Raw genomic sequence first — 27,706 nt, 5'->3', positions numbered from 1 at the left:
ACAGATGGCTTATGGAGCAGAGAAAGAGTTCAAGCAATTACGCTGATATACCAATAGATCACCCACAGCCTAAAGTAAGCTGCGGCAACTTTCCCGCAGTAAAATACTGTACAGGCAGGAAATCTGAAATAAATCTGGCTCCAGCATTTTACCTTTAGTGCATCTTGGTTAACTCCTCACAGTGCCAGGGACCTGGATTCGATTCCTGGCTCGGGTCACTGTCTGTGTGGAGTTTGCACATTCTCCCCGTGTCTGCGTGGGTTTCCTTCCGGTGCTCCGGTTTCCTCCCACTGTCCAAATATGTGCGGGTTAGGGTGGATTGGCCATGCTAAGTGGCCCTTTAGTGTACCGAAATGTGTAAGCTAGGGGTATTATCAGGGTAAATACGTGGGGTTATGGGATAGGACCGAGATGGGAGGCTCCGTTGGAGAGTTGGTGCAGATTCAATGGGCCGAATGTCCTCCTTCTGCACTCTCAGGATTCTATATTTCATTCTATGTCACTATGAACATCCGTATGAAAGGACTGAGTTTTCAGGCGATAACTGTATCTAAGATTGAATATGAATCATGGGAACAGTGCGTCAATTTTCAGTCGTGGCCCAATATAGAGGACTTTTCTAGGAAAGCAGAATGACACCACAGAGCTGTGTTTCTGGTTAAAAAAAGATCAGAGTTCTCAGAGAGGCACTAATAACTCTCGCTGTGTTACTGTAGTCCACGATCACCGATAGTTTGATGTTGAGGAGATTCAAACCTGATCTGGAGAAACCTACCGGAAGAAAGTCCACTGAGCCGTCTGGAATGGGCTTGTCTTTTAGTTAAGATGTTGGAGATGAGTTTTCTCTACAGTCTGTCATGTGCAATATTTTATCCCTGAGCAGATAAGCTGGGGTTGTCACCCAAGAGCTGGAGCATCAAGAATCACAGGAGGGATTTGACTTTGCAGTTTAAATCTGGTCAGCTTGGAGAGACAATCTGCACCCGTTCACTATCAACCCCCACCATGTGCCTCTCTCTAACAGTGAGATATAAGAGACAGCTCTTTGTGACCAATAAAATTTTGATTTGATTTATTATTGTAACATGTATTAGTATACAGTGAAAAGTATTGATTCTGTGCGCTATAGAGACAAGGCACTGCATTCATAGGGAAGGAATGGAGAGACTGCAGAATGTAATGTTACAGCCAAAGCTAGGGTGTAGAGAAAGATCAACTAAGTGCAAGGTGGGTCCATTCAAAAGTCTGATGATAGCAGGGAAGAAGTTGCTCTGAAGTCGAGCAGCACGATGGCACAGTGGTTAGCACTGCTGCTTTGCAGCACTAAGGACCCGGGTTCGATTCCCGGCTTGAGTCACTGCGAGAAGTCTGCACGTTCTCCCCATGTCTGTGTGGGTTTCCTCCAGGCACTCCGGTTTCCTCCCACAGTCCAAAGATGTGCCGGTTAGGTGAATTGCTCATGTTAAATTCTCCATTCACGTACCCGAACAGGCATGTGGTGATCAGGGGATTTTCACAGTATCTTCATTGTAGTGTGAATGTAAATCTACTTGTGACAAATAAGCTTTACTTCTCGTAATCTCAGACTTCTGTATCTTTTTCCCAACGAAAGAATGTGGAAGAGAGTATGTTCGTGGTGCATGGGGTCATTGATTATGCTGTCTGCTTTTCCGAAGCAGCAGGAAATGCAGATTCAATGGATGGGAGGCTGGTTTGCGTGATGGATTGGGGCTTTATTCACAGTCCTTTGTAGTTTATTATGGTCTTGGGCAGAGCAGGAGCCATACCATGCTGTGATACTAATTGGATTGCTGCTGAAATCATCTCATTGAGGTGACCACACCAGCAAAAGTCAAACAGGGTCAGGCTTTCTCTCAGCAATTAAAAAAAAGGCACAAGTTATTGAAGTAATTCAATGACCCTCACATAAAATATCATCATGATTTTGACCTGTTCAGGGATACATACAGATCGTTCTGCAAAAACATGATACAAACTATAATTCATTCCAACCAGAGAATAACTGAACAGTCCTAGCCAAATCAAAATGCTTAATCCAATGGGCAAGTTTACTTTAAGTTTAAATTTATTTATTATTGTCACAAGCAGGCTTATATTAACAATGCAATGAAGTTACTGTGAAAATCCCCTAGTCCCACACTCTGGCACCTGTTCGGATACACAGAGAGAATTTAGCACAGCCAATGCACCAAATCAGCACGTCTTTCGGACTGTGGGAGGAAACCGGAGCACCCAGAGGAAACCCACACAGACACAGGGAGAATGTGCAGACTTCACACAGACAGTGACCCAAGCCCAGAAATCGAACCTGGGGCCATGACGCTGTGAGGCTGCAGTGCTGACCACTGTGCCACACCCACCCCCGCCACCCACAATTGCAATATCGAAGTCAAGGACTTGTTATTCAGACCTCTCCTCCTTTCCTGGCTACTTGTGTAACTTTCCAATTCTCAGTTATAATGGCTTCTCCACTGTTCTGTTAGGTTTACTCAATGCATCTGATTGAAAGACATTCAACTTCCCAAATGCTCATGACCGATGATCTATTGCAAGGTACGTAAGCTACGCAACAACCTTTAGGTGGAAAACATCAGCTGCTACACAAGCTTCCTTGACAAATCTCCATCTCTTCCCTGGTTTTTCTCTTTAGCTCCAATCACTTGTTGGCCTCACTGTTGATCAGATGGAATTATCAAGTCAGTTCAAACATATAGATCAAAAGAATTTTGAACTGTATGTCCATAGAATCATTGCCTCTCCACAGTGCAGGAGGTGGCCATTTGGCTCATCGAGTTTGCACCAACTCTCTGAAAGAGCATCTCATCCAGGCCACACTCTCAACCTATCCCCGTGACCCTGTGCATTTATGGCTAATCTACCCACCATAAAAAGCATCTTTCTGGATGTATCTCAGCTTGGTATGGCTCCTGTGCTGACCAAGACCACAAGGGCTGTGAATGTAGCCCAGTCCATCATGCAAACTAGCCTCCCATCCATTAACTTCATCTACACTTCCCGCTGCCTCGGAAAAGCAGCCAGCATAATCAAGGACCCCACGCACCCTGGACATTCTCTCTTCCACCTTCTTCTGTCGGGAAAAAGATACAAAAGTCTGAGGACACATACCAACCGAGTCTAGAACAGTTTCTTCCCTGCTGTCATCAGACTTTTGAAAGGACCTACTTTGTATTAAGTTGATCTTTCTCTGCACCCTAGCTATGACTGTAACACTACATTCTGCACCCCCTCCTTTCCTTCTCCTCTAAGTACTCTATGAACGGTATCCTTTGTCTGTACAGCGCACAAGAAGCAATACTTTTCACTGTATCCCAGTACATGGAACAATAATAAATCAAATCAAATCAAACTCTAAGACGCAATTTAGCATGGCCAATCAACCTAATTTGCACGTCACAGAAAAAAAGTGCTTCAATAAGGTCATGGTTAGATTTCTGACATGTTTAAGAGCTTGATTTTCTCCAAGCAGCATGATGGCACAATGGTTAGCATTGCTGCCTCACAGCGCCAGGGACTTGGGTTCGATTCCTGGCTTAGGTCACAATCTATGTGGAGTTTGCACATTCTCCTTGTGTCTGCCTGGGTTTCCTCCGGGTGCTCCAGTTTCCTCCTACAGTCTGAAAGATATGCTGGTTAGATACAGTGGTCCGAACAGGTGCCAGAGGGAGGCGACTAGGGGGAATTTCACAGTAGCTTCATTGCAGCGTTAATATAAGCCCACTTGTGACTAATAAATAAACTTTGAGCTGATGGCAGTTTCCCACCTGCTGTTCAATTCTCTTTGTATTGATTTGTTCACCATTAGATTTAACTGTTCAGTTGGAAGTGGAGGCATGAGCGGGGGATACACTCGTAATGACATGCATCAAAACACTCCTTCATTTCCATCTAACTAATTTCCCTACTTTATAATCAACGTGGCATTGTCTTTTCTGCAGCTGATTCTTTTGAAAGAACATCTTCCCCAAACAAGTGTTTGGTAAATTTATTTGTGTCATCTCTTTGGAAACACAATTGAACCCGATAAGTCGAATTAAAAAGCATCTGGGAGTGGAGTTTCTTGGGGCAGCATCAGTAAGCTGGCTGGTCCAAAGTAAAGAACGTGGAGTGAAAAACCAAAAGTGAAAATGCTGGAAAATCTCAGCAGGTCTGGAAGGAGAGAAAAGAGCTGGCGTTTCGAGTCCTGACGACCCTTTGTTGGCAGTACAGCCTCGATGGGCTGAATGGCCTTCTTCTGCACTATAGGGGTTCTATGATTCCTTTGTCAAAGAGTCATCTGCGCTCAAAATGTCAGTTCTTTTCTCTCCTTATGGATGCTGCCAGACCTGCTGAGATTCTCCAGCATTTTCTCTTCTGGTTTCGGATTCCAGCATCCGCAGTAATTTGCTTTTATGTAATGTGGAGTGAGGCAGTTTCTCCCTCCATTCCTTCCCAAGGAAATGGCAGACACCTTATCGAAGTGAGGTGGTCTCTCAAACTGCAAGTGACATAGTGCGGCAGACAAGGGGGTGAAAATTTCCCCTATTTTTTCAGCGTGTCAGATTCTGACTGAAACAGGCGTGCAGTCCTCCAGCTGCGCAGCCACGTTTTAGTTCAAATTCTCAGGGGGAAAAGAAAAGATGAAAGGGTGGGGTTTATGCCATCAGTCTGGTGAGGCAGGGCCCGATTGAGATGGAGGGTTGCCATCTTTAATGGGTGCCTGGTTCAGTATAGGCACAGGCTCCAGCCCATCCCAACAGACAGAGAGGACCCCCCTCACAGGAATCGAAGCAACCCCCACCACCACTACCACCTCAGGATAAGCTACGGAGCTTTTCTTCCCTTCCCCCACCCCCCCCCCCCCCAACAAATGCCAACATTGCCCATGCCCCTTCACAAGCATCGGGGCTCTCCTCTCTCTCTTGCAGTCACAGGGGCAACCTCGCCCCCAATCCCCAACCCACCACCCCCCTTTTCTCTTTCAGCGTCACAGTCCCGGGGAGGGGAGGGGAGGGGAGAGGGGGAAGCACTCTCCCCTTTCTCCCCAATCTTCCCCGCCCATGTAACTGCAGCCTGGATGGCACTCATCTCCCATCTCCCCCACCCCACAGTGCCATCGATAGGGTCCACCCCAGCACTGCTTCCTGGCAGAGTTTGGTACTGCCAACATGTGCCTACCTGGCAGCACCAATCTGTGCCCAGGGGCAGTACCTGGGCAGTGCCTGGGTGTGACCCTCTCTTACCTGGGGCTATACTTACCTTGGCATCCCCAGCAGGATCTCTTTCACTTGTTTCCTTTCTCACAAACCTGTCGTGTACGGCATCACAGTGAGGTTTCAATATTCTGAGAGAGGGGACAATGATCTTTAAGCAGATGCAAATATACTAAAATATATTTAAATGAGGTTCCTGTCCAGAAACATCATCACCGGGGGGAAGTGGGGGAAAACCGAAATACAATCTCTCTGGTAACAATCAGGATAGAGTGGACATGAAGAGGATGTTTCCACTAGTAGGAAAAACTTGAACCAGAGGGCACAACCTCAGGCTAAAGGGACGATCCTTTAAAACAGAAATGAGGAGGAATTTCTTCAGCCAGAGAGTAGTGAATCTGTGGAACTCTTTGCCACAGAAGGCTGTGGAGGCCGGGTCATTGAGTGTCTTTAAGACAGACATAGATAGGTTCTTGATTAATAAGGGGATGAGGGGTTATGGGGAAAAGGCAGGAGAATGGGGATGAGAAAAATATCAGCCATGATTGAATGGCGGAGCAGACTCGATGGGCCGAGTGGCCTAATTCTGCTCCTATGTCTTATGGCCTTGTGGTCTAAGAGAGTTTGAGGCAGTTAGTGGATTTTTCAATGTCACAATCACTTTGGACGTTCTTGTGGCACAGTGGGAAGGAAAGCTCCAGGTTCAAGTCCCAGGACTTGATGGCCAAGAAAGGTGTGTGCATAACAATGGGCAAACAGAGTACCAAACCTGCTGCTAAATTCGACTTAATGTTAACACAGATTGCAAGGAAAACATAATTTTGACATAGGTACAAAGGGGTCACAGCCTTAAGTTCATTACATTTATGTTGTGCGGAATTATTAAGACAGGTAAGTTCCAGAAAATCATTGCACAAACGTTGTGAGAAAATTATCCAAACTATACATGCCACACCATTGGAATCACATCCAAAAGCCTAAAGTAAGAAGTCACTGTGACTTAAATATGTTCCTTATCCTTTTAGCTCAAACTAATTGTGTGCCACGAATTGCTGGAATTGCAATTTGATAATTTCTGCAAAGGCAATGAGGGATCTTTGGAAACGAAAGACCAATAGACCATCGCCTTAGGCAATTCCATTTAATGATAACGAGGAAAAAATTGAGCAAACGGCTTAGAATGGGGTCATTTGGAGACAAAAGAGAACAGAAATAGGAATTAAAAGAGAAGGGAAGGGTTAGATGAAGAGTGGTTAGCACTGTTGTCCCACAGTTCCAGGGACCTGGGGTTGATTCTGGCCTCGGGTGACTCTGTGGAATTTACACATTCTCCCCGCGTCTGCGTGGGTTTCCTCCGGGTGCTCCAGTTTCCTCCCACCGTCCAAAGATGTGGGAGTTAGGTAGATTAGCTGTGCTAAATTGCACCTTAGTGTCCCAAGATGTGTAGTTCATGTGGATTAGCCATCCTAAATTGCCTCTTAGTGTCCCAAGAGGTGCAGGTTAGCTAAGGTAAATGTGCGAGGTTACTGGGTTAGAGTGGGGAGAGGGCCTCAGTATGATGCTATGACTGAGTTGGTGCAGAGTTGATGGGCCGAATGGCCCCTTCTGCCCTGGAGAGCTTCTATGAGAATAAGAATCAGAAAGAAGCAGTAAGAAATATAGTAAAATTTTAAGAAACCTTGAGGATTTATTAACCGAGGAGTGAGACTTCATTGTCTCTGTCATTCACTATCTTGAGTCTCAAGTAATGGGACTTAGCAGGAATAGGAATCTCAGGGGCGATTCTCCGCAAAAAATTCTATTTTGTGTGAAAACTGGAGTAAATCACACTGGTTTTCTCAGCAGGAGTTTAAAAATGAATCTCCCGCACTCTACGCGCTGCAGAGTGGACTAGCGTAAATCATGCTAAAAATCAGTGGGCAGGGCCTAGTCCTACCAGAGAGGCCAGCAGCCATAGCACTGAGTGAGTCTCTGTGCATGCGTCAACCTGTCAGTGCCGAGTTTGGCATATGCAAGGTAGCCCTGCATTGCTGGCCTCCCGTTTGCAACCCGCAACCACAGCCCTCTCACCCCCGCACAGCCTGACTGATGGTCTCCCGGCCTTGAGCCGGCCTCGACCCCCACCCCGTGCTGTCGGCAGTCCCAAACGCCTTCCGCCGCTGTGCCGGCCCTGCCCCCACAGCAGCCCTGAGCCTCCCCAGCAAGCTGACCACCTTCCCCGCGCCTAAATGGCCAGCCCCGACCACAGGCCTCCCTCCCGCACCCATTCCAACAGCAGAGTGGCAGCTGGACGCCCCCCGCAACCCCCCCCCGCCCCCCCCATCCACATAATCGCCCACCCCAGGGGTCGTCCCATTCCCCATCAGGCCCCGCCCCTCTCATTAGGCCCCACTCCCTTGGCAGTGCCAAAGTGCTCACTGGACATTGGAACTTTGCTCCTTGGGCAGTGCCATGGGGCCCAGGCTGGCATTGCCAAGATGATAATGCCAAGGGGGGACCCTCCCAGGTGCCTGTCCCTCTGGAGTGGTCTAGATTGGTCCACCTTCACTCCAGCGGGATCGGGCCACCAGCATCCCACCAGTGGGGAACGACTGTAAAACCCCGCTGGTGTGAAATACGTCTGCTGGCAGTGGGGTGGTAAGGGAGGCTACCTGGCCCTGAGACTTCAGTATTTAAGTCATGTTAAAATCATTGGCCGCAAATCTAACGCAGCTCTGTCTGATTTCCGGCATAGAGCTAACGGCACCGGAAATCTAGCAGTGGGAGACGCGTTAGACCCAGACGCCCAGCGCAGATCGCGCCAGCCGGGTGCCACTTGAACCTCCTGACCCGCTGCACTAAAAAATCAGCGCAGCAGGATGGGAGAATCGCCCCCGTTGAAAGCGCCCTTATGAATTACCAGCTCTGACTTAACGTGGTGAGCTTAATTCACATTTACAGTGCAAGTCCAGCAACATTCTTGGTGCTTAAAAGATAGTTGAGGACAATGCAGCTCCTGTTTTAATGTGAGCGAATGCAGCACTGTGGATGAAAATCCAACATTTTGGATCCCCCCCTCACACCAATAGTAGTGTTGAGCTTTTAACTTGCCAATATTTCCATCAGCAAATTCTGGCCGAATGAGTTCCAAAGCAAACCTTGGATTTGGATGAAGCCTAATGGATCAGGGTGGGCAACATGCTTACGATCACTACCCACGATGTCATTGCGGCAAAGGCCCAACCAATGGGTCTCAGGTACAGAACATAAGAACTAGGAGCAGGAGTAGGCCATCCGGCCCCTCGAGCCTGCTCCGCCATTCAATAAGATCATGGCTGATCTTTTCATGGACTCAACTCCACTTACCTGCCCACCATAACACTTAATTCCTTTATTGTTCAAAAATTTATCTATCCTTGACTTAAAAACATTCAATGAGGTAGCCTCAACTACTTCACTGGACAGGCAATTCTACAGATTCACAACTCCTTGGGTGAAGAAGTTCCTCCTCAACTCAGTCCTAAATCTGCTCCTCCTTACTTTGAGGCCATGTCCCCTAGCTCTAGTTTCACCTGCCAGAGGAAACAGCTTCCCTGCTTCTATCTTATCTATTCCCTTTGTAACATCATATGCTTCTATAAGATTTCCCCGCATTCTTCCGAATTCCAATGAGTATAGCCCCAGTCTACTCAGTCTCTTCTCATAAGCCAACCCACTCAACTCCGGAATCAACCTAGTGAATCTCCTCTGCATCCCCTCCAGTGCCAGTATATCCTTTCTCAAGTAAGGAGACCAAAACTGTACACAGTACTCCAGGTGTGGCCTCACCTGCACCTTATACAGCTGCAACCTCGCTGTTTTTAAACTCCATCCCTCTAGCAACATAGGACAAAATTCTGTTTGCCTTCCTAATTTCCCGCTGCACTTGATTCATGCACAAGGACATCCAGGTCCCTCTGCACAGCAGCATGCTGCAATTTTTTACCATTTAAATAATAGTCCATTTTGCTGTTATTCCTATCAAAGTGGATGACCTCACATTTGCCAACATTGTACTCCATCTGCCAGACCCTCGCCCTCTCACTTAAACTATCTATATCCCTTTGTAGGCTTTCAGTGCCCTTTGCACACTTTATTTTGCCACTCATCTTAGTGTCATCTGCAAATTTTGACACATTACACTTGGTCCTCAACTCCAAATCATCTATATAAATCGTAAACAACTGCAGTCCCAACACTGATCCCTGAGGCACACCACGCATTACTGATTGCCAACCAGAAAAACACCCATTTACCCCCACTCTTTTCTCTCTGTTGTTAACCAATCTTCTATCCATGCGAGTACATTACTTGCAACATCATGCACCTTTATCTTATGCAGCAGCCTTTGGTGCAGCACCTTGACAATGCCTTCTAGAATTCCAGATACACCATGTCCACAGGTTTCCCATTGTCCACCACACTTGTAATGTCCTCAAAGAATTCCACCGAATTAGTCAAGCATGACCTGCCTTTCATAAACCCCTGCTGCGTCTTCCCAATAGGCCAGTTTATATCCAGATGTCTCACTATTTCTTCCTTGACGATAGATTCAAGCATTTTCCCAACTATAGAAGTTAAGCTAACCAGTCTACAGTTACCCACCTTTTGTCTACCTCCTTTTTTAAGCAGTGGCGTCACATTTGCTGTTTTCCAATCTGTGGGAACAACTTCAGAGTCCATCAAATTTTGGTAAATTATGACTAGCTCATTTGCTATTTTCCCCGCCATCTCTTTTAGTACCCTGGCATGCATTCCATCAGAACCAGGAGACTTGTCTACCTTGAGCACCCCCCCATTAGCCCAACCCTACCTCTTTCATGATAATGATAGTTTCTAAGTCCTCATCTGCCATAGCCTTCTTGTCATTGATTTTTGGCATGTTATTTATGCCTACCACTGTGATCGATACAAAATATCTGTTCGATGCCGCAGCCATTTCTTCATTTCCAGTTATTACATCCCCCTTCTCATCCTCTAAAGGACCAATGTTTACTTCAGCCATTCACAACCTTGAACAACGAACATGTACTTTATCTACTCCAGCAACCCCAGCACGAGTCAGGCATAATGTTAGTTACTTCACCACATCAGCAGGAGAGATGCTGTCACTCTGCATTGGGCCGACTGGGAATGAGATAACTTTTTGCTAGTGTCTTGGGAGCATTTCTGAGTACCTAATGGTTTTAAACAGCAAAGCCAATTTAATTTGGGACCCTTCATGGCTATCAGAGAAAGAACATCATCAATCTGCAAAACATCGTGTGGAAGAAAGAATTTGTGTGAACTTGCAACCCAACCGATCAGATGCTCAGATTATTATTGAGCAGAGTCTGGTCTGCGCTGCTACAAGTCAACAAAATAATTTGATTCCCCAAAACTTGCTCACTCAAGCTGAAAATGAAAGTCTTTGTGACTTAACGCACTCAAGTACAGAACATAAATTGTGCTATATCCTGAAGATGTTCCACGTATCCACTGTGATCCCTCCAACTTGACATGTGTGGGGGCAATGTTCCAATTCATCCTGCGAGTTGAATGGGGGGGTGGGGGGGGTGAGGAGGAGGAGGAGGAGAGTGGTGAAACCTGTCAATTTTTCTGACTTCAGTAAATGGCTGGGAGTCCAACTGTTCTCAACTTAATTTTACAGCCACCTCCTCACTCAAAGAAATGTACCGAAGATACGTCCCTTTGGAAATTTCCTTAATGGCTATCAGACAATGACAATAACATGGAAATGTTCTTAATGGCTATCAGAGAACACGACAATAGCTACCACTCCACAATAATTGAACTAAAACTGGCAAATTGGGAATTCTTGAAAACTGCACAAGTAACTCTCTGCTTTGTATCCACTCACCAATTTGCAAAGAAATAACTAAATGTAGTAGATGTTAAGTTACGAATTATAATTTTCTAGCTTTCTTTAAATGAATTATTAATTTCAAATCCCAGGTTCTAAACCTCAGTTGCATTCTGCCCAACCAGAGTCTCCCATTAATTAAGAAGTTTGGGGTTTACTCCACTTGTCTGGATGATTTCAGTTAATAACATTCAAGAAATTTGGTCCCATCCAGAACAACACTGCAGCTCACTTGATTGACACCCCATAAACCACATTAATCTTCATTCCTTCCATCAACAACACACGATGCCATCAGTGGGCCATTTATAAGATACAGTGCAGCAAGACTCACTGGACAACAACTTGCAAACTCATGACCTTCACCATCTAGGAGGACAAGGGGTAGCAGATACATAGGAACACCACCACCTGCATGCTCCCCTCCAAGCCACTCGCCATCCTGACTTGGAAATACGTCACCGTTCCTTCACTGTCGCTTGGTCAGATCCTGGTATTCCCAGCTTGGATCATTGTGCGGAGTTTGCACGTTCTCCCCATGCCTGCATGGGTTTCCTCCCTATGCTCTAGTTTCCTCCCACAGTCTGAAGGACATGCTGGTTAGGTGCATTGGCCGTGTTAAATTTGCCCTCAGTGTACCTGAACAGGCGCCGGAATGTGGCGACTCAGGGATTTTCACAGTAACTTCATTGCCATGTCAATGTAAGCCTACTTGTGATACAAATAAATAAACTTTGATTCTTGGCACATGTGAACAGATAAATGTGGATAGAAAGCTTGAGGATTTCAACAGCAGGCCTGCATGTGCTGAGTCCTGTTCCAAGCCAATGTGGAGCTGAGGATGGATCACATGACACACTTTCCTTAAAGTGATAGCATGCTGCTAGCCCTTAAAGGCATATCACAACAGGGTCTCGGCAGCTGAAGGCCTGTTCATTACTGTTGGAGTGATTAAAATTGGAAATCTTGAATACACTGGTAAATGTAGCTTTCGCCTGAGAAGGAAATGCAATTATTGCCTAATTTCCACAATAGTTTTCAATTTGGTTATTCAAGAAAGCAAATTAAAAAGCTTTATTTCTTTTAAGATTCGTAGACAGGTTTGTGAGTTGCTGCGATGGAATAGAGCTTTAGGCTATGAATTGTAAGGCTGTCAAATCATGATTTGTGATATACAACACACACACACAGTTGCTAATCTTAACCGTGTTGTCACAGGGAACTGCGGAGCTGAGATACCACAAGCCAGGAACTCAAAAATATCGAGGCTTTCATCCCGAGAAAATACTACTAATTCCTCAATGGCTGCTTGCCAAAATAGCAATTCCTGGTCAGGACGGATGCAAGGGAAAGTCTGAAGCAAGTCAAAGATGAGACTTTAATCTTCAACTGAAGTAGTAGCATAATGGAGCTGTGGAAATTACATTACGTGGAATTTATGCTACAGAAACAGGGCATTTAGCATAAGCAGGTGTAGCTTAATGCTCCACACTTAACTTACTTATGCCCCAATTGGAATATCCTACTATTCCTTTCTCATATTCTCCTTTAGTTTTCACGTAAATGTGTTGATGCTGTTTGCTACTATTTGGCATGTTTGCCAACTAAAATTCCAGGCTATTAATATTATTACACTTGCAACTTATATTGAATCTACAGCTCAGAAACAGGTCAGGTGGCCCAACTGACCAATGCTGGTCTTTATGCTTTATTCACCCCTCGCCATCTGACCCCATCGAGCCTATCTTTTTACTTCAACCTGGCTTGAAATCTAGAAAGCCTCCCCTTAAATGCACCAATGCCATCCCCACTTCAACTATTCCTGAGCTCCACCATCTTCTCACAGGAAAGAAGCTTCTCCTGAATTTGAGTTTGTGCGTTTGTGTCGGCAAAGCAGCCACCATAATCAAGGACCCCACACACCCTGGACATTCTCTGTTCCACCTTCTTCCATCGGGAAAAAGGTACAAAAGTCTGAGGTTATGTACCGACCAACTCAAGTACAGCTTCTGCCCTGCTGTCATTGGAATTTTGAATGGACTTACCTTGCATTATATTTCTCGACATCCAAGCTATGACTGTAATACTACACTCTGCAATCTCTCGTTTCCTTCTCTATGAATGGTATGTTTTGTCTGTATAGCATGCAAGAAACAATACTTTTCACTGTACACTAATACATGTGACAATAATAAATCAAATCAAAATACTACTGATTTATTGGGCGGGATATTATGACCTCACTCGTCCTGAAACCGTAAAGTCCTGACTGAGGTCAACGGACCTTCCCATTGTCCGTCCCTCACCAGCTACGATTTCCGTGGTGACTCGGGCAATAAAATTCTGGCCATTAAGTTTGTGGCTCACTTTCTGGTCTCTTCCCACAAGTGGAAACATATCTAACGCCCACTCTGTCAATTCCTTCAACATTTGATAAACCTCCGGTAGGACACTCCTCGCTTTTCAATTTTCTGGAGGAAGATTTATTTACTTAATTGTGTCACAAGGAGGCTAACATTAACACTGCAATGAAGTTACTGTGAAAATCCCCTAGTCGCTACACTCTGGCACCTGTTCGGGTACACTGAGGGTCAGGCATTCTCTCAGCAAGTGAAAAAAAGCCTCAAGTTATTGAAGTAATTCAATAATCCTCAATTAAAGCATCGTCATGATTTTGACCTGTTCAGGGATACATATGGAATATTCTGCAAAAATATGACACAAACTATATTTCTTTCCAAAGAGACAATAACTAATCAGTCCTGGCCAAATCAAAGTGCTTAATCCATTGGGCAAGTTTGTTTTAAGTTTAAGCTTATTTTATTGTCACAAGGTGGCATGGTGAAACAGTGGTTAGCACTGCTGCCTCACCACGCCTCGGACCTGGGTTCCATTCCTAGCTTGGGTCACTCTCTGTGTAGAGATTCTCCTTGTGTCCGCTTGGGTTCCACCGGTTGCTCCAATTTTCTCCCACACTCCAAAGTTGTGCGGTTTAGGTGGATTGGCCGTGTTAAATTGCCCCTTAGCATCAGGGGAACTAGATAGGGTAAATGTATGGGGATAGGGCCTGGGTGGAATTGTGGTTGGTGCAGACTCGCTGGTCTCTTTCTGTACTATAGGTATCTATTTTATAAGTAGGCTTACATTAACACTACAATGAAGTTACTGTGAAAATCCCTTAGTCGCCACACCTGTTTGGGTGCACTGAGGGAGAATTTAGCATCGCCAATAACTCTAACCAACAGGTCTTTTGGACTGTGGGAGGAAACCTTTACGGTTTCAGGACAAGCAAGGCCATAAAATCCCACCCAATAAATCAGTAGTATTTTGATTTGATTTATTATTGTCACATATATTAACATACAGTGAAAAGTATTGTTTCTTGCACGCTATACAGACAAAACATACTGTTCATAGAGAAGGAAACGCGAGAGTGCAGAATGTAGTGTTACAGTCATAGCTTGGATGTCAAGGAATGTAATGCAAGGTAAGTCCATTCAAAAGTGTGATGACAAAACCCATGCAGACACAGGAAGAACGTGCAGACTCTGCTCAGATAGTGACCCAAGTCGGGAACTGGGTTCCCAATGCGGTGAGGCAGTCATGCCACTGTTGCTGCCCAAGAGATTTATTTGCTTGAGAAGAAACAGACACGGAACTGAGAGGGGAGTGTCAGGAGAGCATTACTGCTTTTAAAATAAAAAGGGGAAACAAGCGACGTTATAATTTTCCCCTGCTGAGTAGATCCCTTGGACTCCGAGGTAATAGATTAGCAGACAATTTGAGATTAAATCACGGTGGCTTATCTGAGCTGCATTGATGGTGAAGTGGAGGGAAATTGCCACCACAATTAACTGGAAAACCAAAAAACAAACTGATTTCTTTCCTTATTTAAAAGGGCACAGTGCATTCATAAAAAAATGGAATTAGTGTCATTTGAGCCTGCAAAAAAAAGACACAGCTATTGATTTACAGTGTTCGACATTTATGGAACCAGTGGTATTTCTTTAAAGAAAATGTGGTTTAATAAAACCTCAAAAGTTGTACATCTTCAGTTAACCTATATTAATTTCCAGCAAGCTCAGCAAAACTTAGCCAAAAGAGAAAGTATTTCTCTCCCCTAAGGAACCATCCGTGAGTCATATTTTCAGCTTTCTCAGGTGAACTTGCTAATGTCTTCTCGCTCAAAGTAGAGCAAGCTGGAAATAAGTCTAAGTTTCTGAAGTTTATTTATTATTGTCACAAGTAGGCTTACAGTAATGAAGTTACTGTGAAAATCCACTAGTGGCCTGTTCAGGTGCACTGAGGGAGAATTTAGCACGGCCAATGCACCTCACCAGGGCTGTGGGAGGAAACCGAAGCACTGGGAGGAAACCCAAGCAGACACGGGGAGAACGTGCAAACTGCTCACAGACTGTAACCCGAGACTGGGATTGAACCCGGGTCCCTGGCGATGTGAGGCAGCAGTGCTGACCACTCTGTTACCACGCCACCCATGAAAGCCCTCACCAAAACATGAACTGATCTTATTCAGATGCTGACTGGAGTGCAAAGTATAGGCTCCATTAACCAGGAATGTGGCGACAGATTGATTCGTGCTCAGCCCCAGAAAGATGAGACCTTGAATCTGGACAACTCTGAAGCTGAGGTTTTACAAAGAACAAAGAACAACCCAGCACGGGAAACAGGCCCTTCGGCCCAACGAGCCCACGCCGCCATTTCGACAAAGCATTTTCCTACACCTACCCTGCTCCGTGTGTGTGTGAATGGTACCCCTAATGTAGCCAGATTCAGGGGAGAATAGTGTAGGGTCAACTTGGTACACCAATCAGCCGAAGAAAGTTTTGGTGATTTTGTTTCCAATAATCAAGAGTCAGTGTAATTCAAGGCATTTCTGTCCAAACGCTCACTTCACATCGGCCTGTCCCAGTGGATGGCGAGCTGAAGGTTTTGCTCTTAGGTGACCCAAGCCAGGAATCGAACCGGGATCCCTGGTTCTGTGAGACAGCGGTGCTAACCGCCGTGCCACCGCGCCGACCCTTAAAATAAGCAGCCTTCCAAAGCCACTGCTGGAATGTTCTTCGAGAGCAAAAAGCCAAGGCTTCTCCTTGGAATGTAAATGCACCGCTTTGTTTGACAAATCTGCCAGTTGTATTGTTCACTTCAGGTGCAGACTGTTCTGGAAATGACTGAATTGGTTTTGTTTGGCTGAAAATGGAATCCCTGTTTAGGCCAGTACCAGTTTTTTCCAGGCTTTCCATCTGGGTTGTTGGAGGTGGGGCAGAGGATCCTGCCATCTTCTACTTCACAGGTGGGAAAAGTGGCTCCGGGGCACAACCCATACCTCTAAGCAGCAGATTCAAGTCATACTCCAGTGATAAGTACAGTAGTTAGCACTGCTGCCCCACAGTGCCAGGGACCCGGGTTCGATTCCAGCCTCGGGCCACTGTCTGTGCAGAGTTTGTGGGCTCCCTCCAGGTGCTCTGGGCCAGTGGGTTGACAAATGGCAGATGGAGTTTAATTTAGACAAATGCAAGGTAATGCATTTTGGTAGTTTGAACCAGGCCAGGACTTACTCAGTTAATGGTAGGAAGGACTATTACTTACATGGCAAAAAACTGCAGCATGCGACGTTGCAGAGGGACCTCGGGGTCCTTGTGCATGAGTCGCAAAAACCCAGCCTGCAGGTGCAGCAGGTGGTCAGGAAGGCGAATGGGATGCTAGCCTTCATAGCGAGGGGGATTGAATATAAAAGTAGGGAGGTCTTGCTGCAGCTGTATAGGGCATTGGTGAGGCCGCAGCTGGAGTACTGTGTGCAGTTTTGGTCGCCGCACTTACGCAAGGATATTTTGGCCTTGGAGGGAGTGCAGAGGAGGTTTACTAGGCTGATACCGGAGTTGAGGGGGTTGAGCTATGAGGAGAGGCTGAATAAACTAGGCTTGTACTCGTTAGACTTTAGAAGAATGAGGGGAGATCTCATTGAGACATATAAGATGATGATGAATGGGATGGATAGGATAGAGGTGGAGAGACTCTTCCCGCTCAGAAAGGACAGTAGGACTAGGGGGCACAGCCTCAAGATAAAGGGGGGGGGGGTGCTGTTTAGAACGGAGTTGAGGAGGAACTTCTTCACTCAAAGGGTGGTGAATCTCTGGAATTCTCTGCCCGTTGAAGTGGTGGAGGCTGCCTCGCTAAATATTTTTAAAACGCGGGTTGATGGGTTTTTGATAAGCGAGGGGATTAAGGGTTATGGGGAGAGGGCGGGAATGTGGAACTGAGCCACGACAGATCAGCCATGATCTTATTGAATGGCGGGGCAGGCTCAAAGGGCTAGATGGCCTACTCCTGCTCCTATTTCTTATGTTCTTACGTGTTGGGGAGACTTACAGAACAAAGATATCTAGGGGTACATGTTCATAACTCCTTGGAAGTGGAGTCACAGGAGGATAGAGTAGTGAAGAAGGCATTTGGCATGCTTAGTTTCATTGGTCAGAACATTGAATACAGGTGTTGTTGAAGTTGTACAAGACATTGGTAAGGCCACACTTGGAATACTGTGTGCAATTCTGGTCTCCCTATTATAGAAAGGATATTATTAAACTAGAAAGAGTGCAGAAAAGATTTACTAGGATGCTACCGGGACTTGATGGATTGAGTTAAAAGGAAAGGCTGAATAGACTGGGAGATTTTTCTCTGGAGTGTAGGAGGCTGAGAGGTGACCTTATGGAGATCTATAAAATAATGAGGGGCATAGACAAGGTAGATAGTCAATATCTTTTCCCAAAGGTAGGAGAACTTAAAACTAGAAGGCACAAGTTTGAGGTGAGAGGGGAGAGATACAAGGATGTCCAGAGGGGCAATTTTTTCACGCAGAGAGTGGCGAGTGTCTGGAACAAGCTGCCAGAGGTAGTAGTAGAGGTGGATACAATTTTATCTTTTAAAAGTATTTAGATAGTTACATGGGTATGATGGGTATAGAGGGATATGGGCCAAATGTGGGCAATTGGGATTAGCTTAGGGGTTCAAAAACAAAGGGCGGCATGGACAAGTTGGGTCAAGGGGCCTGTTTCCATGTTGTAAACCTCTATGACTCTTGTTTCCTCCCACAATCCAAAGGTGTGCAGGCTCAGTGGATTGGTCAAGCCAAATTGTCCCTTAATGCCAGGGGGATTAGCAGGGTAAATATGTGGGGTTACTGGGATAGGATGGGATTGTTGTTGGTGCATGCTCGATGGACCAAATGGCCTCCTTCTGCACTGCAGAGATTCTATGAGCAGAAAGGGTTGAAAAACAGCAGGGGATGGGGTTGAAAGAGGGAGGGTATGTTGCAGAAAATGAGGACTTCCAAAGAAGAAAGTACTGGGAGAGCGGTGAAGAAGGCATTCGGCATGCTTGGTTTCATCGGTCAGAACATTGAATACAGGAGTTGGGATGTCTTGTTGAAGTTGTACAAGACATTGGTAAGGCCACACTTGAGAGCTTACCTGTGCATATTGGAGACAGTATCATGGTATCTTTTACCCCTGTCTGACAGGGCTGGTGGGCTTCGGTTTAACATCCCTTCTGAAAGGCAGCACCCTCAATATTACAGCATTGCTGCGTGATAATGTGCTTTGGAAGAGGCTTTGAGTCCATAACTTTCTGACTCAGAAACCAGGGGCAGAGCCTGACCATATATTTTCAAAGTGTTAGGTTCAGATTGAACACCGGCCTGTAATCTCCATCTGGATAGACCACATTTCTCTCATGACCTTGAGCCTCTAATAGGGTGGGGTTAATACCATCACTCTAACAGGGAGGGGCCTGATAGAGATCAATTGTCCTTTTTAAAGGGCGTCCCGATCGGTGTTAGAATTAAACAATCCACTTGACTTATGGAGGAAATGGGAACTCCTCACCACCCTGGCACAATCTTTGGGGGCTCTCCCCCTCCCCCAACACCATAGACTTCTGTCAGCCTTCCTCACAGCTTCAGATCATTTTAATCCAACCACAATTGCCCCAGAAAAATCTTCACTCCTTTATAAAATTTGCTACAGTGCAGAAATAAACCATTTGGCCCATCCAGTCTTTACCAATGCTTTGATACAGCGTCTGACCCAGGCCCATTCTTGAAACTCCACGTACTTACGTTATTAATCCCCTAACCACACAACCTGGGACACCAAAGGGCAATTTAGCGTGGCCTAAACCTATACATCTTTGGACTGTGGGAGGAAACTGGAGCCACCGGAGGAAACCCACACAGACATGGGGAGAATGTGCAAACTCTGCACAGGCAGACAGTCACCCAAGGCAGGAATTGAACCCAGGTCTTTGGCATTAACCACTGTGCTTACCGGGCCACCCTCCTGAAGATGTTAACTTCTTGTTTAAAGTTGCACAGAAATCACCTGCTACCTTGTTCAAGTGACCATTGCCCGTGTTTGAGGGCTGGAGGCGGGAATATCCCACTGTGGGAGCATCGCAAATGAGTTTCAATTGTGGACAGGAGTTATAAGAAGACAGGAACTGTCTGAAACTCAAGATCTTGTTAAGTAGATTAAATTGTACTGGGGACTATTATCAGTGGCAAGAACCCAAAACCACTTTTGGAATATATGATGCTCACTGAAATGGACCTCGGTGTGATTCAGCTGTGATTCCCGGAGCTAATTATATTAAACCAACAAAATATGTATTAAAAAAAAACTTCCAGGTCATTGCAACCATTCTTTACTTCTACACTCGTAGGCCAGCAAAAGTCCCCACAGTGATGGCCTCATTTTCCGCCTACACTGTCATATCATTCAAAGCCCTGTGCGCCATTGTACCAAGAGGCGAAAGGAACACATTGCCTTTTGACAAACAGCACAGACATTCCATAATTGCACCGGCGCACAATTAATCATTTCCTTTCATCTTGAAAATGTAATTTCAAATTGAAAGCACATTAGCTGGTAGGAGGACACAAATAAAGGGTTCAAACAACATTCAGCCATTGAGTGGCTTCCTGGCATCAACTGGAATCGGGACACATTTCTTCCCCACTGTATCTTTGAAACACCCTCCTGTTTCTGAAAAAAAAACTTATGAACCTGCTTACACAAATGGATGGGACAGTTGGGAATGAATGCTGCCTTGGCACTGCAGCGGTCTTTCAAGGCTTTAATTCTAAATCTCTGCCCTGAAATTGGAGTCTTAGAGGTTTGCAGCATGGAAACAGGCCCTTCGGCCCAACTTGTCCATGTCACCCTTTTTTTAATCACTAAGCTAATCCCAATTGTCCGTGTTTGGCCCATATCCCTCTATATCCATCTTACCCATGTAACTGTCTAAACGCTTTTTAAAATACAAAATTGTACCCGCCTCTACTACTACCTCTGGCAGGTTGTTCCAGACACTCACCACCCTTGAGGTGTAAGAATTGCCTCTCTGGACCCTTTTGTATCTCTCCCCTCTCACCTTAATCCTTAGGCCTCTAGTTTTAGACTCCCCTACCTTTGGGAAAAGATGTTGACAATCTAGCTGATCTGTGCCCCTCGTTGTGTTATAGACTGCAATAAGATCATCCCTAAGCCTCCTACGCTCCAGAGAAAAAAGTGCCAGTCAGTCCTTATAACTCTCCTTATAACTCAAACCATCAAGTCCCGGCAGCATCCCAGTAAATCTTTTCTGCACTCTTTCTGGTTTAATAATATCCTTTCTATAAATCCTTTCACTCAGAGGGTGGTGGGTGAGTGGAATCGGCTGCCGTCAGTGGTGATGGAGGCGAACTCGTTGGGGTCTTTTAAGAGACTACTGAATGAGTACATGGGATTTAATGGGATTGAGGGTTATAGACAGGCCTAGTAGGTAGGGATATGATCAGTGCAACTTGTGAACCAAAGGGCCTGCATGTGCTGTAGTTTTCTATGTTCTATGTTCTATAATAGGTTGACAGAATTGTACACAGTATTCCAAGTGTGGCCTTACTAATTTCTTGTACAACTTTAACAAGACATCCCAAGTCCTGTATTCGATGTTCTGACCAATGAAACCAAGCATGCCAAATGCCTTCTTCGCCACTCTGTCCACCTGTGATTTCACTTTCAGGGAGCTATGAACCTAGATTTCTTTGTTCTGTAACTCTCCCCAACGCCCTACCATTAACTGAGTAAGTTAATCTAAAGATGCTACACTTCAGGTACAGATTCATAAGAGGAATCGTTACATCATTGTGGCAGGCACTGTGGAAAGAGTGTTGTGATCATCACCGTGTTATTGGAACGAGGAACTTCTCCTTCCCCTCCTCCAATTCAACAAAACTCGATGTTTCCTATATTTGTGGCAATGCTCCAGAGAAGCCCAACACAAGCTGGAGGAGTAGCATCCCATCTTCTGATCGGGCACATTATATCCCTCGGGACTCAACACTGAGTTTGGCAGCTTCAGATTATGACCTTTCTCCTTATTTAAGCCCCTTATTTTAAGTTTCCCATCCATGTATTGCCTCAATACGATCGCCCCTCCCACACCAGGCCTTCCGTTCTTAAAGTTGTGACTTTTTATTGTATTCTCTCACAGCTACACTTCAATACCTAACACATTCTTCCTCTCTGCAGTTCTGACAAACAGCCATAAGGACAAAGTGTTAACGTTGCTTGCTCTCCTTACAGATGCTGCCAGACCTACTGAGCTTTTCCAGCATGCTCTGCTCTTGCTTCTATACATGAACATTTTCTGCATGTAAATCACAGAATCCTACAGTACAAAAGAAGGCCATTCGGCCCATCGAGTCTGCACCGACCGAGGATTGTGATGGTCTGGAATGCGGTGCCTGGGAGGGTGATAAAGGTGGGTTGTCTCACATCCTTTAAAATGTATCTGGATGAGCGCTTGGCACATCATAACATTCAGGGTTGTGGGCTAAGGACCAGTAGATGGGATTACAGAATCATAGAATCCTACAGTGCAAAAGAGGCCATCCGGCGCATCAAGTCTGCACCGACCACAATCTCACCCAGGGCCCTACCCCCACATATTTACCCTAGTTAGTGCCCCCAACGCTTTAGTATGACCAATCCACCTAACTTGCACATCTTTGGACTGTGGGAGGAAACCGGAGCAGCATGAGGAAACCCATGCAGACACGGGGAGAATGTGCAAACTCCACAAATGACCCAAGCCGGGAATTGAACACTGGTCCCTGGTGCTGTGAGGCAGCAGTGCTAACCACTGTTCTGCCAATGGTAGCAGATGGCACGGATTCTGATACCAATGCACTTCGTTGAGCAATGCAACCTTCACAATGCAGCTGAATGTTGCAGATTAGGACAATGGAATTAAGTATGGGAGGAGGGTAAAACTAGAATCAACGAATGCATGGTTATTACAGGTAGCCTCATGTCACATCCCCTTATCAGGTTTTATATCTAATTAGGACAATTCTACAGTCATGCCAAAGACTGAGGTAGGCTCCTATGATTTGGTTTTATTTGTCCCAATAGATGGACAAGATGATGCTCTTGTACATCAGAGCCCCAGTTTTAATTGAATGAAGTGTAGTTACCCTTGTAAAGTCGATTTGCAGCCAGCGAAGTTCAGAGACAGCAATGAGATGACGACCTGTTTTGATTGGTGCTACATTTTTTGGTTGGGACAAGTGTTATATGCAGGAAAACTCCACTGCTCCTCTTCGAACAGCGACACGACACCTTTGGTCTCTATCTGAGAGCGTGGATGGGGCTGGGGTCTCACGCCTTACCTGAAATTCTCCAGTTCCGCTGCACAGACGGAGAGTTGGCTGAGCGCCAAATTCTCCGTACGCGCTTGCAGCAGCAACAGGGTGTGAATGGCCAGAAAAGTCCAGTCGACATTTCCGACAGTGCAGGACTCAGTATTGGAATATCATTCTTGAATCATCTGCTCAAGTCTCTGGAGGTGAAACTGAAACCCACAACCTTTCAGGCTCAGAGACAAGGAGGTTCCAACTAAGACAAGGCCGATACCTATTGGAGCTCAGGTATCAGCTCCAATACTGATACTGGAGTATGTGCATGTATGAGACTTCAACACAGAGAAACACATTGAGTACGTGCAACATATGGATTCATACTTAAACGGAAAATTGTTGAATAAAATGAATTTTTCTTTAATATCTTTTACAACCTCTCATTATACAAATGAAAATGTCATCCAACATTAAAATCAAGAAATGAGTGGTGGGTGGGGCAAATTTTGAGAATCTCACACCCAGACAGGAATTCTGAAGGAACTCTTGGAGGTAGAAAATCATGGTATCCACTTCCTGAACTCACTCAAGGGACTGGATGATGATGCCTTCAGGAAGTAATCTCTCCACGTTCAATGGCCAGGTGCTGATAATGCTTGATGTACACCACTCTCCTCTTGCAATTCTATGCTCAAAGCTGTACTGAGATTCCAGTCCATGGCATTGTTCAGCAGAATGTTGCTATAAGTCCAAAGAACTCTCTGGTGAATATCAACGGGAGATGTTAGAATTTGTTTTCCAATTCACGGAAGAAAGATTCACTATTAAGTAGGGGGACAACTTGTCTGTTTCTATATAGGGCATTCCGGTTTTTACCCAGACCGTCCATTGTCTGGGGAGGTTATGACATAGTGGTATTATTGCTAGGCTATTAATCCAGATATTCAGCTAATGTTTTGGGGACCTGGGTTCGAATCCACCACAGCAGCTAATGGAATTGGAATTCAATCAAAAATATATGGAATTAAGAATCTACTGATGACCATGAAACCATTATCGATTGTTGGAAAAACCCACCTGGTTCAGTAACGTCTTCTAGGGAAGGAAATCTACCATCCTTACCTGGTCTGGCCTACATGTGATTCCAGAGCCACAGCAATGTGGCTGACTCTCAACTGCCCTCCAAGAGCAACTATAGATGGGCAATAAATGCTGGCCTTGCCAGCGATGCCCATGTCCCACAAATGAATAATTTTTAAAAATGTGCCTTTATACCCCAGTATTTTTATCCTGGGGTCCATAACAATGTAAACTTTACTGGAGGACTATCCATTGCATCTGATGTTGACCATTATGCCACAGTGAAGCAACGGCAGATCAGGCTTGTGTTCATTCCATTCCTAATTGTTTTGCTTAGTCAATGGTTGGGTGGGTGCTTGATGGCTAACAGTCATGTAATAATCCAGAGACCCAGTCTAACTAAATTCAATCAATAAACCTGGAATTATCAAACTAGTCTCAGTGAACAGAAACTGAACTGGATTAGCCATATAAATACTGCGGCAACAAGAGCAGATCAGAGACTGGGAATCTTGCAGTGAGTGACTAACCTCCTGACCTCCCAAAGCCTGGCCAGCATTTACAAAGTACAAGAGTGTAATGGAATATTCTCCACTTACCTAGATGAGAGCAGCTCCAACAATACTCAAGAATCTTAACATCATCCAGGACAAAGTCGCCTGCTTGATTGGCACCCCATCCACAAACATCCACTCCCTCTACCACCGACACACAGTGGCACCAGTGCATACCATCTACAAGATGTACTGCAGGAACTCACTAAGGCTCCTCAGGCAGCACCTTCCAAATCCATGATTGCTACCATCTTGGAAGACAAGAGCAACAGGTAGCTGGGAACAGCACTACCTGCAAGTTCCCCTCCAGACCGCTCACCCATCCTGACTTGGTGTCGTATCGCTGTTGCTTCATTGTCACTGGGTCAAAATCCTGCAACTTCCTCTCTAAAAATGCAGTGGGTGTACTTACACCACGCAGTCTGAAGCAGTTCAAGAAAGCAGCGCATCACCACCATCTCAATGGCAATTAGGGACAGGCAACAAATATTGGCCTTGCTTGTAATGTCCACAACTTATGAAAAAACAAACAGATGAAAAAATACATAAATAAATAAATAGTTGCAGGCTGCAAACAGGCTCCTGTCTAAGAGGCACTGGATATGGTGCAGATCACAGGTAATGATATATTTCTCCAGTGCCTCTATGTTGCTGGGATGGTGTTTCCACTTTGAAGTTTATTTATTAGTGTTGCAAATAGGCTTACATGAAGTTACTGTGAAAAACCCCTAGTTGCCACACTCCGGCGCCTGTTCAGGTACACTGAGGGAGAATTTAGCATGGCCAATGCACCCAACCAGCACATCTTTCGGACTATGGCAGGAAATCCATGCAGACATGGGGAGAACATGCAGACTCCACACAGACAGTGGCCTGAGCCGGGAATCGAATCCAGGTATATAAGATACTGAAGGGAATAGATAGAGTCAATAGTGAGAGACTGCTCCCTAGACTGGGTACAAATACGAGAGGTCATGATTTAAGGGTGAGGGGGGAGAGGTATAATTTTGGATGTGAGAGGAAGGTTCTTTACGCAGAGAGTTGTGGGGGTATGGAACGCGCTACCGAGTAGGGCGGTGGAGGCAGGAACGTTGGACTCGTTTAAGGTTCAGCTAGACAGACACGAGTGAAACGAGGATGGAGGGTTATAGTAGGGGGTATTAAATAAGGTCAGAACCTCGGGAGACACTGGAAATGTAGACTTGTAAGTTAACATTTTTTGTCTTTTTATTCCGCAGGTGGAGGTCCACCTCGTTGTCAAACGAGGGGCATGCACACGGTGGGTCGTGCGTGGGCTGCTCTTGGAGGTTCCGGGAGTGGCCGAGTACTTCGTGTCGGTGTGTGTGCTTGATCCTGGACCGGTATTCGGGCGCCGCAACAGCTCGGTGACTAGCACTGCTGGCTGTGCAGATACATGGATTTGGGCCTGTGTCTGTGGGAGTTTGTGCATTCTCCCTGTGGATGCGTGGGTTTCCTCCGGGTGCTCCGGTTTCCTCCTGCACCCCAAAGATGTGCTCTTAGGCTGATTGGTTTACCAAATTGACCCTATTCTCCCCTGAATCTGGCTAAGTTAGGGGTTCCATTCGTAGACATGCAGGGTAGAATAGGTGTAGGGTGATGCGGCGGCGCGGGCTCGTTGGGCCGAAGGGCCTGTTTCCCGTGCTGGGTTGTTCTTTGTTTTTTGTCCCTGATGCTGTGAGGCAGTAGTACTAACCACTGTGCCATCATGCCATAGGGTCGAGCATTCTTGACTACCAGCAATGGCCATCCTATTACAGAGTGGTGGTAGGGAGGAAAAATTAAACAACATGGAATAGCTATTTGCAAAGAAAGGTTTGAATATGATACAGGAAAAGGGCAGGTTAGTCAGTTGAGTGTAGCTGACACAGACTCAATGCCTTCAAATATTGAAAGCGTCCCTGATGACTCACTCAAAAGCTTTAAACACCACCACCACCCTCCTCCTCCTCCTCCTCCTCTCCCCCCCAACCCCCAGCAGTAAATTATTGCTGCTATCTTGACAGGATTTTCAGGATTATACAGAGGTAAAATCAACCATTGACTCCCACATTACTGAAGAAAATTATAGTCTGGTCAGTCTGACTTTGATGGTGGGCAAATGATAGGAAACAATTCTGAGGGACAGGATAAACTGTCACTTAGAATGGGATGGATTGATCAGGGGTAGTTAGCATGGTTTTGTTGAGGGAAAGTTGTGTCTTACCAACTTAACAGAATTTTGCCAGGCAGTAACAAAGAGGATTGATGAGGGTAGTGCTGCGGATGTTGTCCACATGGTTTTTGGTAAGGCATTTGACAAGGTCTATATGGTACGCTGGTTAGAAAGGTGAGAGCTCATGGGATACAGGGGAAGGCGGCAGGTTTGATCCAGAATTGGCTCAGTGACAGGAAACAAAGAGTGATAGTCGATGGATGCTTTTGCAAATGGAAAACAGTTTCCATGACACCGCAGAGGGTTCAGTCTCGGGGCCCTTGTTGTTGGTTATATTTATTAATGATTTAGAGTGAAAGGTGGGGAGCGTGATTGGAAACTTTGCAGATAACACAAAAGTTGTTCATGAAGTTGATAGTGGCGAGGGTAGTTGTTACTCCAGAATGGCATCAGTGCTTTGGCTGAGTGGGTGAAGAAGTGGCAAATGGAATTTAATCCAGAAAAAAACGTGAGGTGATGCATTTGGGAAGGGCAAACAAAGCAAGGGAAGACTCAACAAATGGGAACATTTTGAGGGGGATTGAGGAAGTGAAAAATCTTATAGAGCATGCCCACAGGTCCTGGAAGGTGGCAAGACAGGTGGACAAGAAAATATACGGAATGCTTTCCTTCTTTAAGTGAGGTATTGAGTATAAAGCAGGAAGGTAATGGTGGAACTGTATAAAACACTGGTTAGACCACAGCTGAAACTTGTGTACAGTTCTGGTCACCACATTGCAGGAAGAACACAATTGTTCTGGATATAGAGCAGAGGAGATTTACAAGAATGTTGCCAGGACTTGAAAATTCCTGGGCTCAATTCCGGCCTTGGGTAACTGTCTGTGTGGAATTTGCACATTTTCCTCATGTCTGCATGGGTTTTCTCCGGGTGCCCCGGTTTCCTCCAACAGCGCAGGTTAAGTTGATTGGTCACGCTAAATTGCCATTAAATGCCCAAAGATGTGTAGTTTATGGTGTTGTCGGATAACAAGTTTTATGAAATTGGGCACGCAATATGGAAGCAGACTAAAGTTACACTCAGATCCACTCCACTAA

General features: G+C 45.5%; 1 protein-coding gene across 4 annotated transcripts in view; it reads right to left on the bottom strand.

The window, feature by feature from the left end:
* ccser1 (coiled-coil serine-rich protein 1) overlaps positions 1-27,706 on the bottom strand; it is a 1,158,875-nt gene that overhangs the window by 341,677 nt on the left and 789,492 nt on the right. Inside the window, exon 10 of one of the 4 annotated variants that reach the window (XM_080195603.1) lies at positions 23,248-23,565. The exons of the other annotated variants lie outside the window; for them this stretch is intronic. Coding sequence (XP_080051729.1) covers positions 23,437-23,565 — 129 coding nt within the window. The 3' untranslated portion in view covers positions 23,248-23,436. Of the gene's footprint in view, positions 1-23,247; positions 23,566-27,706 lie in introns of those variants that run through there. 4 annotated transcript variants of the gene reach the window in all.

The sequence above is a fragment of the Carcharhinus amblyrhynchos genome, chromosome 1 (assembly GCF_965287045.1).
Source record: "Carcharhinus amblyrhynchos chromosome 1, sCarAmb.v2.hapA, whole genome shotgun sequence".
In the NCBI taxonomy this organism is placed as follows: domain Eukaryota; kingdom Metazoa; phylum Chordata; class Chondrichthyes; order Carcharhiniformes; family Carcharhinidae; genus Carcharhinus; species Carcharhinus amblyrhynchos.
This window is presented reverse-complemented; position numbering and strand designations above follow the sequence as displayed.